General features: G+C 54.8%; 1 protein-coding gene across 1 annotated transcript in view; it reads left to right on the plus strand.

Annotated features, from left to right (window-relative positions):
• The window catches only part of znf296 (zinc finger protein 296), a 47,694-nt gene that overhangs the window by 15,316 nt on the left and 19,834 nt on the right, over positions 1–12,544 (plus strand). The window contains exon 2 of the mRNA XM_070867530.1: positions 5,420–5,683. Coding sequence (XP_070723631.1) covers positions 5,420–5,683 — 264 coding nt within the window. The remainder of the gene's footprint in view (positions 1–5,419; positions 5,684–12,544) is intronic.

The following is a 12,544-nucleotide window of genomic DNA, read 5'->3' on the forward strand; positions in this document are numbered from 1 at the left end:
TTGCTCTTGTCTGTCTAGAGAACTGTGTGCCGCGTTAACAATGTTTGACTCCCTGGTCGTTTGCCACATTTGAGCCAAGATTTTGCCATAAATCATTTTGGTCTCTTCCTCCCCTGAGATGATTGTCTGGGCTATCAGAGCCGTCGCTTCCAAGGTCAAGTCTTTGATCTCAATCAGTTTCCTGAGAACCCCAGCGTGCCTGATACCCTCAATAAAAAAGGTCTCGCAGCATCTCCGCTCTGCATGTATCTGGGAACTTACATAGGCTCTTCAGTCGCCGGAGATCTGCCACGAAGTCTGGAACGCTTTGCCCTTCTCGCCGCCGGTGCGTGTAAAACCGGTGTCTCGCCGTGTGCATGCTGCTCGCCGGTTTAAGGTGTTCCCCGCTCAACTTACTGAGCTCTTCGAACGTCTTGTCCGCCGGCTTCTCTGGCGCTAGAAGGTCCTTCATCAGGGAGTACGTTCTGGACCCACAAACCGTCAGGAGATGAGCCCTGTGTTTGTCGGCCGAATCCTGTCCCAACCATTCCTTGGTGACAAAACTTTGCTGTAGTCTCTCAATAAAGTCGTCCCAATCATCACCAACACAGTACCTCTCTTCCGTGCTGCCAGCGGCCATGCTCGCGTGGTTTAAATCCCAGTTTCTCGTCGCCAAATGATATGTCCTTACTATACAGTATAAATGCACACGAGGCCCATATTTGAGAGACGGTCACTCTGTGACCGGTTACCTTTATTGCCAAGACCTCAAGTGATGAAGGTGGGTGGAGCGTCCCCTTTTATACCGGAAAGTCCAGGTTAGGAGTGTCTCCCACAAGTTCGCCCCCTTGTGGTCAATGTTCTCAAGGTGTACAACTTAGGTCAGCTTATACATGGGTTACAATGATAGTTGAATACATGACATTCATCATCAAAGGCAGTCCCTCGGCATTGAGGAAGACTTGTTTCCACTCTTAAAATGAGTTCTCAGGTGGCTGAACAGTCCAATACGAGAACCACAGTCGCTGTCACAGGTGGGGCAGATAGTCGTTGAGGGAAAGGGAGGGAGGGACTGGTTTGCCACACGCTCCTTCCGCTTGGTTTCTGCGCGCTCTCGGTGACGAGACTCGAGGTGCTCAGCGCCCTCCCGGATGCACTTCCTCCACTTAGGGCGGACTGGTCTTTGGCCAGGGACTCCCAGGTGTCGGTGGGGGATGTTGCACTTTATCAGGGAGGCTTTGAGGGTGTCCCTGTAACGTTTCCTCTGCCCACCTTTGGCTCGTTTGTCGTGAAGGAGTTCCGAGTAGAGCGCTTGCTTTGGGAGCCTCGAGTCTCGCACGCCCGGCAAGGCAAGTGTTGAGTGGGGATAGTCACTTCAACCCAAACCATTTCGAACCGCACAGCAGGTCATTCAGCAACTGAAAGAGAAGGGACAGGGTTAATCTTACAACTGAGACCCTTCCTCACCGTTGACACGATCAGGGCTGAGGGAAACTCTCACTATAGGCCCGACCATAGCAAAGCGGGGAGCGCATGTAAAGGTCAAAGGTGATATCTGCTCCGTTGGTGCACTATGGGTAACGACAACAAAAAATTTTATTTTTGTAATGTTGTCGCTACGCATAGCAACAGGAGCAGATATCCGCCTTGGGTTTAATGTCCTAACAGGTATGAAGTATTATGCAAATGTCTCATCCTTATTTTCACACCCCTTCGTGGCCTCTATTACAATCGCTCTACCATTGGTCGCCGTACCTTCAGCTGCCTGGGCCCTAAGCTCTGGAATTCCCTCCATAAACCCTTCTCCGCTTCTCTCTCTCGTCCTTAAAACCTAACTCTTTGATCAAGCATTTGGCCCCCAGTCCAAATAACCCCTTATGTGGCTCGGTGTCCGATTACGCTCCTGTGAAAGCGCCCTGGGCTGTTTCACTACGATAATGCCGCTATATAAATGCAAGTTGACGTTGTTGAGCCATCTCAGTTAGCACATGGAAAAAAAAAGAAATTCTTGCATTTATATAGCGCCTTTCACAACCACCGGCAGTCCCAAATCGCTTTACAGCCAATGAAGTACTTTCGGAGTGTAGTCACTGTGGGAAACGCGGCAACCAATTTACGCACAGCAAGCTCCCACACACAGCGATGTGATAATGACCAGATAATCTGTTTTAATGGCGTTGATTGAGGGATAAATATTGGCCCCAGGACACTGGGGAGAACTGCCCTGTTCTTCTTGAAAATAGTAGCAATGGGATCTTTTACATCCACCTGAGAGAGCAGACGGGGCCTCGGTTTAACGTCTCATCCAAAAGACGGCACCTCCGACAGTGCGGCGCTCCCTCAGTACTGCCCCTCCGACAGTGCGGCGCTCCCTCAGCACTGACCCTCCGACAGTGCGGCGCTCCCTCAGTACTGCCCCTCCGACAATGCGGCGCTCCCTCAGTACTGCCCCTCCGACAGTGCGGCGCTCCCTCAGTACTGCCCCTCCGACAGTGCAGCGCTCCCTCAGCACTGCCCCTCCGACAGTGCGGCGCTCCCTCAGTACCGCCCCTCCGACAGTGCGGCGCTCCCTCAGTACTGCCCCTCCGACAGTGCGACGCTCCCTCAGCACCGCCCCTCCGACAGTGCGGCGCTCCCTCAGTACCGCCCCTCCGACAGTGCGGCGCTCCCTCAGTACTGCCCCTCCAACAGTGCGGCGCTCCCTCAGTACTGCACTGGCAGCGTCAGCCTGTATTCTTTTTGTGCTGAATTCCCTGGAGTGGGACTTGAACCCACAACCCTCTGACTCAGAGGCAAGGGTGCTGCCCACTGAGCCACGGCTGTCACACAAAGCCATTGGAAGGACCAAATCGTGAGAGAACGAGCCCCGATGCGGAAGGGATGCGAATGGGAACTTCTCGCAAGCAACTGGAAGATGGAGGGGGCCTGTAGGGGAGGCAAAAGGCCTAAAGTTAATGATGTGTGCGAAGTATCCAGGGGAGGAGGTAGATATTGTACTGAAGGTTATGTATACGGGTACAGTAGCACAGTGGGTATGTTACTGCCAGAGGCCTGGACTAATCTAGAGACCCAAGTTCATATCCCACCAGGACATCTGGGGAATTTAAATTCAGTTCATTAATTTATATAGCGCCTTTAACGTAGTAAAACGTCCCAAGGTGCTTCACAGCCGTGTTACAAGACAAAACCGCTCATTTTGACACCGAGCCATAAAATAAGAAATTAGGTCAGGTGACCAAAAGCTGGGTTAAAGAGGTCGATTTTAAGGAGTGCCTTAAAGGAGGAACGAGAAGCGGAGAGGTTTAGGGAGGGAGTTCCAGAGCTTTGGGGCCCAGGCAACAGAAGGCACGGCCACCGATGGTGGAGCGATTATAATCAGGGATGCTCAGGAGGCCAGAATTTGAGGAGTGCAGACATCTCGGGTGGGGCTGGAGGAGATTACAGAGATCGGGAGGGGGCGAGGGCCATGGAGTGAGTAAAAAGTTTGTGTCAGTAATTGGTGATCACAAAACTACCAGATTGTCGTAAATACCCATCAGGTTCACCAATGTCCTTTTGAGGGAAGGAAATCTGCCGCCCTTACCCGGTCTGGCCGATATGTGACTCCAGACCCACAGCGACGTGGTCAACTCTTAACTGCCCCCTCTGAAACGGCCCAAACCACGACCAAAACAAGTCAGCACCTTCACCACACGGGACTGCAGCGGCTCAAGAAGGCGGCTCACCACCACCTTCTCAAGGGGCAGTTAGGGATGGGCAATAAATGCCGGCCTTGCCAGCGACGCCCATGAATGAAAAAATAAATGTCAAAGACACAATGAGAATGATGGGGAGGGCCCGATTGTGCTTAAAAATAGAAGGCTTGTTCATGGCATTCTTAAAAAAAAAATGTGTTGTTGGCAAATGTTGATTAGGTGTTGATCTTTCATCTCTGAGTTCAATTTCTGCCTGGATTTAGTATTTTCCAACCTTGCACTTCTGGTCAAGAGCCTGCTGACGGTGCCCCCCTCCCCCGCCCGCTGATTGGCAAATCATGTAATACACATTCAACCGGCCTGGGACTAAACCTCGGCCTGTAGCACACACCTAGCACCAAAGTGTCAGCCGTGACTCAGTGGGGAGCGCTCTCGCCTCTGAGTCAGAAGGTTGAGCACAAAAATATCCAGGCTGACACTCCCAGTGCAGTGCCGAGGGAGCGCCGCACTGTCGGAGGGGCAGTGCCGAGGGAGCGCCGCACTGTCGGAGGGGCAGTGCCGAGGAAGCGCCGCACTGTTGGAGGTGCTGTTTTTCGGATGAGGTGTTAAACCGAGGCCCTATCTGCTCTCTCAGGTAGACGTAAAAGATCCCACGGCACGATTTAGAAGAGTACTGGGATCAACATAACAAAAAAAAACTAGATTATCTGGATCATTATCACATTGCTGTTTGTGGGAGCTTGCTGTGCACAAATTGGCTGCCGCGTTTCCCACATTACAACAGTGACTACACTCCAAAAGTACTTCATTGGCTGTAAGGGGTGTCTAGAACCAGGGGGTCACACAGTCTCAGGATAAGGGGTCGGCCATTTAGGACTGAGATGAGGAGAAATTTCTTCACTCAGAGGGGGGTGAATCTTTGGAATTCTCTGCCCCAGAGGGCTGTGGAGGCTCAGTCGTTGAGTATATTCAAGGCTGAGATCGATAGATTTTTGGAGATTAAGGGAATGGAGGGATATGGGGATCGGGCGGGAAAGTGGAGTTGAGGTCGAAGATCAACCGTGAGCTCATTGAACAGCAGAACAGGCTCGAGGGGCCGAATGGCCGACTCCTGCTCCTATTTCTTAGTATTCTGATGTAAAGCGCTTTGGTCTCCGTATTTAAGGAGGGATTTGCTTTCATTGGAGACAGTTCAGAGACGGTTCACTCGGTTGATTCCGGAGATGAAGGGGGTTGTCTTATGAGGAAAGGTTGAGCAGGTTGGGCCTGTACTCATTGGAGTTTAGAAGAATGAGAGGGGATCTTATCGAAAGGTATAAGATTCTGAGGGGGCTGGACAGGGTGGATGCAGAGAGGATGTTTCCCCTCGTGGGGGAATCTAGAACTAGGGTGGGCATAGTGTCCGAATAAGGGGTCGCCCATTTGGAACTAAGATGAGGAGGAATTTCTTCTCTCGGAATCTGTGGAATTCGCTGCCTCAGAGATCATTGAGTATATTTAAGGCAGGTGCTTGAAGGATAAGGGAGTCGAGGGTTATGGGGAGCGGGCAGGGAAGTGGAGCTGAGGCCAAGATCAGATCATGCATGATCTTATTAAATGGCGGAGCAGGCTCGAGGGGCCGAATGGCCGACTCCTGCTCCTGTTTCTTGTGCAAAGCGCTTTGGGGGTTGTGAACGGCGCTATCGAAATGCACGTCTTTCTCTCCGGGCGATAACGGGACGCCTTTTTTTTATTTTTCTTTGCAGGTGAGGACGCGGACCTGGACGAGGCCTCGGGCCACAAGGCCGCCATGCCGGCCCCTCCGGACCTCCGCAACCGCGACCTCCTGACCTGCGGGCAGTGTCGCCGTAACTTCCTACTACGCAACATCCTGGGCTTCATCGAGCACAAGCGCGGCCGTTGCCAGCGTCCCGCCCACCCACGCGGTGGGCCCCCGCTCCCGGCACCGTCACCTGCCACCGAGGACGGGCCAGCGCAAACCGCGGCGGAGGAGGACGATCCCGCGGCAGGCAAGTGGCTTTTTTTTATTTGCTTCAGGGGTCAACGCCCCCCCCCCGCCCCCCGCCCCCCCGTGATCGTTTATCTTCAGCTGGTTTGGGGCTCGACAAGGTGGACGCAGAGAGGATGTTCCCCCCCCCCCCCCCCCCCACCCTCGTGGGGGGAAACGGAAACTAGGAGGCCTCGTCTCAGAATAAGGGGGTCGCTCATTTAAAACTGGGGGAGGTGTGGGTTGGGGGGGTGTGGGCGGTAAAGGAGGGGTCTTCACAGCCCAAGTTCACATGCACACACCCGCGCGCAGTCCAGCAAGCAGTCGCTAGATAGCGATTGTCTTGTGAAGGACCCTTGAGAGGCGCGAGTTCGGGGCCCAGGGGCCCAGGGGCAGCACGGGCCCAGCCCACACTGCGATGTGTGCGCGCACTAGGTCCGTGCAGCAGAGCTGGTCTCCAGTCGTCCTGGTTAACCCTTGCCACTGGACCAAGACCTAGCTCTGTCAAGCCCCGTGTGGTGGGTGGTGTGTAACGGTCACCCCACGTTAAAAAAATCCACCCACAGGCATCTTCCACCCTTCAGGATGTAGTTCGGGATCTGGAATATTAGGTCCTTCATTGGAACACCTGTGAACTCATCCCTTTTTGGTGTGGAGGCAAGTCATCCTCGATACGAGAGACCAACTATGATGATGATATGAACAACGGAAAGGGGTTGTCTTATGAGGAAAGGTTGAGCAGGTTGGGCCTCTACTCATTGGAGTTTAGAAGAATGAGAGGTGATCTTATTGAAACCTATAAGATCCTGAGGGGGCTGGACAGGGTGGATGCAGAGAGGATGTTTCCCCTCGTGGGGGAATCTAGAACTAGGGGGGCATAGTCTCAGAATAAGGGGGCGCCCATTTAGAACGGAGATGAGGAGGAATTTCTTCTCTCAGAGGGTGGTGTATCTTTGGAATTCTCTGCCCCAGAGAGCTGTGGAGGTTGGGTCATTGGATATATTTAAGGTGGAGATAGACAGCTTCTTCTTGAATGGTAAGGGAGTCAAGGGTTTTGGGGAACGGGCAGGGAAGTGGAGCTGAGTCCATGATCAGATCAGCCATGAGCTTATTGAATGGCGGAGCAGGCTCGAGGGGCCGAATGGCCGACTCCTGCTCCTATTCCTTATGTTCTTATCAAACAGGTCGTTTGGCCCAACAGGTCCATGCTGGGGTTTATGCTCCACTCCAGCCACCTCCCACCACTCTTCATCTCACCCCATCAACATATCCTTCTACAGGGATAAATATTGGCCCCGTCTGCCCTCTCAGGTGAACGTAAAAGATCCCGTGGCCCCTATTTCGAAGAAGAGCAGGGGAGTTCTCCCCGGTGTCCTGGGACCAATATTTATGCCTCAATCAACATAACAAAAAACAGATTATCTGGGTCATTATCACATTGCTGTTTGTGTACGTAAATTGGCTGCCGCGTTTCCCACATTACAACAGTGACTACACTCCAAAGGTACTTAATTGGCTGTAAAGCGCTTTGGGACGTCTGGTGGTCGTGAAAGGCGCTATATAAATGCAAGTCTTTTCTCACTCATGCTTGTCCAGCCTCCCTTTAAATGCACCGATACTATTCGCCTCAACCTCTCCCTGTGGCAGCGAGTTCCACATTCTCAGCACTCTCTGGGTAAACAAGTTTCTCCTGAATTCCCCATTGGATTTACCAGTGACTGTCTTATATTGATGGCCCCTAGTTCTGGTCTCACCCGCAAGTGAAAACAACTTCTCTACCTCTACCCTCTCGAAACTCTTGATACTTTTAAAGACCTCTGTTATGTCTCCCCTCAGCTTCTCTTTTCTAGAGAATCGGGCCCCCCCCCGGAACTGAGTTAGCCTGTTTCAATTGACCCATGCCCCCAGCGTTTTTGAGTTATAGAAGTTTACGGCACGGAAGGAGGCCATTTCAGCCCATCATGTCCGCGCCGGCCGACAAAGAGCTACCCGGCCTAATCCCACTCTCCAGCTCTGGGTCCGTAGCCCTGTGGGTTACGGCATTTCAGGTGCACATCCAGGTACTTTTTAAATGTGGTGAGGGTTTCTGCCTCTACCACCCTTTCGGGCCGTGAGTTCCGCCCCAGACCCCCACCGCCCTCTGGGTGAAGTAATTTCCCCTCTAAACCTCCAACCCATGACTTTCAATCTATGCCCCCTCCTGGTTGTTGACCCCTCTGCCAAGTGAAACAGGTCCTTCCTGTCCACTCTATCTAGGCCCCTCGTAATTTTCTAGGCCGCCAATCCGTTTGGGGAGCTGGGCGCTGGCGGGGCTTGTGCACGGTCGGCTGCTTCGCGCCTGTTGTCAGCTCTAGAACAAAACAAAACGAAAACACAGCGTGCGGCGAGAGAGAGAGAGAGAGAGAGAGGGAAAAAAAATCCCCTTCGACTCAAAGGAGGAAGTGAATATTCAAATCGTACATCTGCAGCAGCGAGCTTCTGCTTTTCTGTATCTCCCGATCTGCCAGGCCATTAACCCCAGGTTGGGCCTTGCCGCCGCTTCCTCAGGAGGAAGGCCGCCGTCGCCATGGTTACGGGGCCTGGGGCTCGCCGGCGAAGGAACGAGACAGGGGCGGGGCGGAGAGGGGGGGGTGGGGGGGGAGTAGAGTACAGCCATTACAATTGCCGGTGTGAAAAATTGAACCCCAAGAACTGGTTTGCTCCCGGTGTTCCACTCCCTCCTTTCCCTGAAGGCCCGAGGCTTGAGGGAGGGGGCGGGGGGGGGGGGGTGGAGAGTGGGCCCGGCCTCCCCCTCCCTCACTCCGAGCCCCCTGGGAGGGTCACGCCGGTGTGTCCAGGCCACAAACATCCCGGCGCTGCTTAATTTTGTGGCTAACTCGTGGCGCAAACCTGCACAAACCAGTATTTGGCAGCCACGCCTTTAACCTTCGGGCACCTGGAGCCGAGCCAGGACAGGCAGACAGACAATCTCGGCGTGTTTACGAGAGGGAGCACTCGGCCGAGGGAGGGCAGCGGGCTCGGGGCGAGCCACACCCAGGCCCCCAGCGCAGAGGCAGGAGTGTACGCACACCAGGGCATCTCCCCCCACCCCGCCTGCTTTATTCCCCTCGCTGTGTTGAAATCGAGACCTTGTTGTCTGCGACTCTTGAAGCCCAGCCCTTTTTCCACAGGGCCTGCTAGCTGCAGGTTCCTCTTGCATTCCCTTCAGCACGCGGGCTTTGGAGCCGGGCCAGCCTTTGAGTCACCAGCTCGTGGGTTCAAGCTCCAGGGACTTCTAAGCTGGCACTCCCCGCGCCAGTACCGAGGGAGTGCCGCACTGTCGGAGGTGCCGCCTTTCGGATGAGGCGTTAAACCGAGGCCCCGTCTGCCCTCTCGGGCGGACGCAAAACCTCCCTATTTGTAGGTGCAGCAGGAGCGGCGAGAGACTGTAGAGGGACGTGATCGGGGCCCAGGAGAGGCGCGGGTTCGGGGCCCAGGAGAGGCGCGGGTTCAGGGCCCAGGACAGGCGAGGGCCCAGGGGCAGCACGGGCCCAGCCCACACTGTGCGATATGTGCGCGCACTAGGCCCGTGCAGCAGAGCTGGTCTCCAGTCGTCCTGGTTAACCCTTGCCACTGGACCAAGACCTCGCTCAGTCAAGCCCCGTGTGGTGGCTGGTGTGCACGTTAAAAAAATCCACCCACAGGCAACTTCCACCCTTCAGGATGTATTTCGGGATCTGGAATATTAGGTCCTTCATTGAATCACCTGTGACCTCGTCCTTTTCGGTGTGGAAGCAAGTTATCCTCGCTTCGAGGGACTGCCTGTGATGATGATGATTTTGTACAAGAGCAGGGGAGTTCTCCCCCAGTGTCCTGGGCCAATATTTATCCCTCAACCAACACTTTCTAATATTTTTTTTTAAAAAAGCAGATTATGTACTCTACCTCATTGCTGTTTCCGGAGCTTGCTATGCGCAAATTGGCTGCTGCGTTTCCCACGTTACAACCGTGACTACACTTTAAGAAAAAAACTACTTAATTGGCTGTGAAGCGTTCAGAGGTTTTTTGAAAGTGCTTTATGTGCCAGCCGTGTCTCAGTGGGCAGCACTCTCTCTCGCCTCTGAGTCAGAAGGTTGTGGGTTCAAGTCCCACTCCAGGGACTCGAGCACAAAAATCCAGGCCGACACTCCCAGTGCAGTGCCGAGGGAGCGCCGCACTGCCGGAGGTGCCGTCTTTCGGATGAGGCCTTAAACCGAGGCCCCGTCTGCTCTCTCGGGTGGACCTAAAAGATCCCACGGCCACTATTTTGAAGAAGAGCAGGGGAGTTATCCCCGGTGTCCTGGGGGCCAATATTTATCCCTCAGCCAACAACAGATGATCTGGGTCATTATCACATTGCTGTTTGTGGGAGCTTGCTGTGCGCAAATTGGCTGCCGCGTTTCCCACACTACAACAGTGACTGCGCTCCAAAAGTACTTCATTGGCTGTAAAGCGCTTTGGGACATCTTGAGGTCCGAGCAGAAACCAAGCGCAGGCAGCGGAAGGAGCGTGCGGCAAACCAGTCCCACCCTCCCCTTCCCTCAACTACTGTCTGTCCCACCTGTGACGGGGACTGTGGCTCTCGTATTGGGCTGTTCAGCCACCTAAGGACTCATGTTAAGAGCGGAAGCAAGTCTTCCTCGGTTCCGAGGGACTGCCGATGATGGTGATAATCTCCCAAGCCTTTGATCAAATTTCCTAATTCCGCTTTCTTTGGCTCCGCGCCGGTCTTTGAGCTGATCACACTCCAGTCAAGCCACGTAAAAGTCGCCGCCAGTCGTGATTGAGTTCGTACGAACCCCATGAAAAGATCCGGAGCAGGAACGGGCCATTCGAGCCCGCTCCGCCATTCACCGAGATCGCGGCTGACCTTCGACCTCAACTCCCCTTGCCCCGCCCGATCCCCGTGGGGTAGGAATTGGGGTCGTTTGCGGTTCCCGTTAGCGCCTCTGCGGGGGGGGGGGGTGGGTGGGGGGTGATAATGGGGCGCAAGCGACGGTAACGGCAACGGCGGCAACCGGTAGCGAAACCCACGCCGCGGCACCGGCGACACCATCACCGTGCACGGCAACCCGCCTGCGCCCTGGAGCAAACAATTTTTAAGCGCGCCCCGCCAAGCTGCGGCGGGCGACGTCAGCGCCGGCTTCGAGGGGAGGGTGGGAGTGTCCCGGCCACTCGCGACTTAAAGGGGAGGCGGGGTACGTGGGAAACGGAATCGGCCGACTTGCCGGTTGCGGGCTGCGAAACACGGGCTCGGTGCCGGGATCTGGCAGCCCGGCGCGCCGCTCGGTGCCGTGCCGATGCCTCGGCAACCCCCCCCGGTGGTCAGGCTCGGGACCCACCGAGTCGGCACCTCCCCTTTAACGAAGGGGCAGCGCGCCCCGCCTACCCGGCAGCACAACGTGACACCGCGTGTCGCGCTTCACCCCCCTCACTCCATCCGCTGCCGCCCGCTTGCTCTCGGTGGAGTGGAGGTGGTCGCCCTGATATCGCGAGCGTGGGCGGGGCCTCCCTGCCGGGCGCAGGAACTCGCAACTGTTACCTCCGCCCACAACCGGGGGGGCGCGATACAATTTAAACCCCCTCCCCTCCGTCCTGGAGATGAATCTTCAATTCCTGGAGACATAAGAACACAAGAAATGGGGGCAGGATTCGGCCATTCGGCCCCTCGAGCCCGCTCCGCCATTCAATAAGATCGCGGATGACCTTCGACCTCAACTCCACTTTCCCGCCCAATCCCCATATCCCTCGATTCCCTGAATATCCAAAAATCTATCGATCTCAGCCTTGACTATACTCAACGACTGAGCCTCCACAGCCCTCTGGGGCAGAGAATTCCAAAGATTCACCTCCCTCTGAGTGAAGAAATTCCTCCTCATCTCAGTCCTAAGTGGCCGACCCCTTATCCTGAGACTGTGTGACCCCCTGGTTCTAGACTCCCCTCCCCAGGGGGGAAACACCCTCCCTGCATCTACCCTGTCAAGCCCCCTCAGAATCTTGTACGTTTCAATGAGATCACCTCTCCATTCTTCTAAACTCCAGAGAGTATCGGCCCAACTTGCTCAGTCTCTCCTCATAGGACAACCCTCTCATCCCAGGGATCGGTCGTGCATTTGATGCTCTTCCCCCAGTCGCCCTTGCAGAATGAGATCACATCTGGTTGGTTCCCCCTCGGGACCTCTGCGGTGGCGGAGAGGGGGGTATAATTCTACAATAACCTCCAGAGGACAGGGTGACATCATCCTTGAAGCCACCTCCAACCCATTAACAGTGAGAAAATTAATGTCAATGTGGGGCTGGGCCAGAGGCCTTTGTTTAGCTATGGACATGTTCTTTTCCAAATTGATACTGTAAGCTGTGCAGGGAGGATGTTTTCCCCCCGGGCTGCGGAGTCTAGAACCAGGGGTCACACAGTCTCAGGATAAGGGGTCGGCCATTTAGGATGGAGATGAGGAGGAATTTCTTCACTCGGAGGGTGGTGAATCTTTGGAATTCTCTGCCCCAGAGGGCTGTGGAGGCTCAGTCGTTGAGTATATTCAAAACGGAGATCGATAGATTTTTGGATATTATGGGGATCGGGCGGGAAAGTGGAGTTGAGGTAGAAGATCAGCCGTGATCTCATTGAATGGCGGAGCAGGCTCGAGGGGCCGAATGGCCGACTCCTGCTCCTAATTCTTATGTTCTATGTTCTTAAATCATCATCATCATAGGCAGTCCCTCGGAATCGAGGAATTCTTGCTTCCTCTCTTAGAATGAGTCCTCAGGTGACTGAACAGCCCAATAGGCGAGCCACAGTCCCTGTCGCAGGTGGGACAGACAGTGGTTGAGGGAAGGGGAGGGTGGGACTGGTTTGCCGCACGCTCCT

This window comes from Pristiophorus japonicus, chromosome 26, assembly GCF_044704955.1.
Source record: "Pristiophorus japonicus isolate sPriJap1 chromosome 26, sPriJap1.hap1, whole genome shotgun sequence".
Classification (NCBI taxonomy): domain Eukaryota; kingdom Metazoa; phylum Chordata; class Chondrichthyes; family Pristiophoridae; genus Pristiophorus; species Pristiophorus japonicus.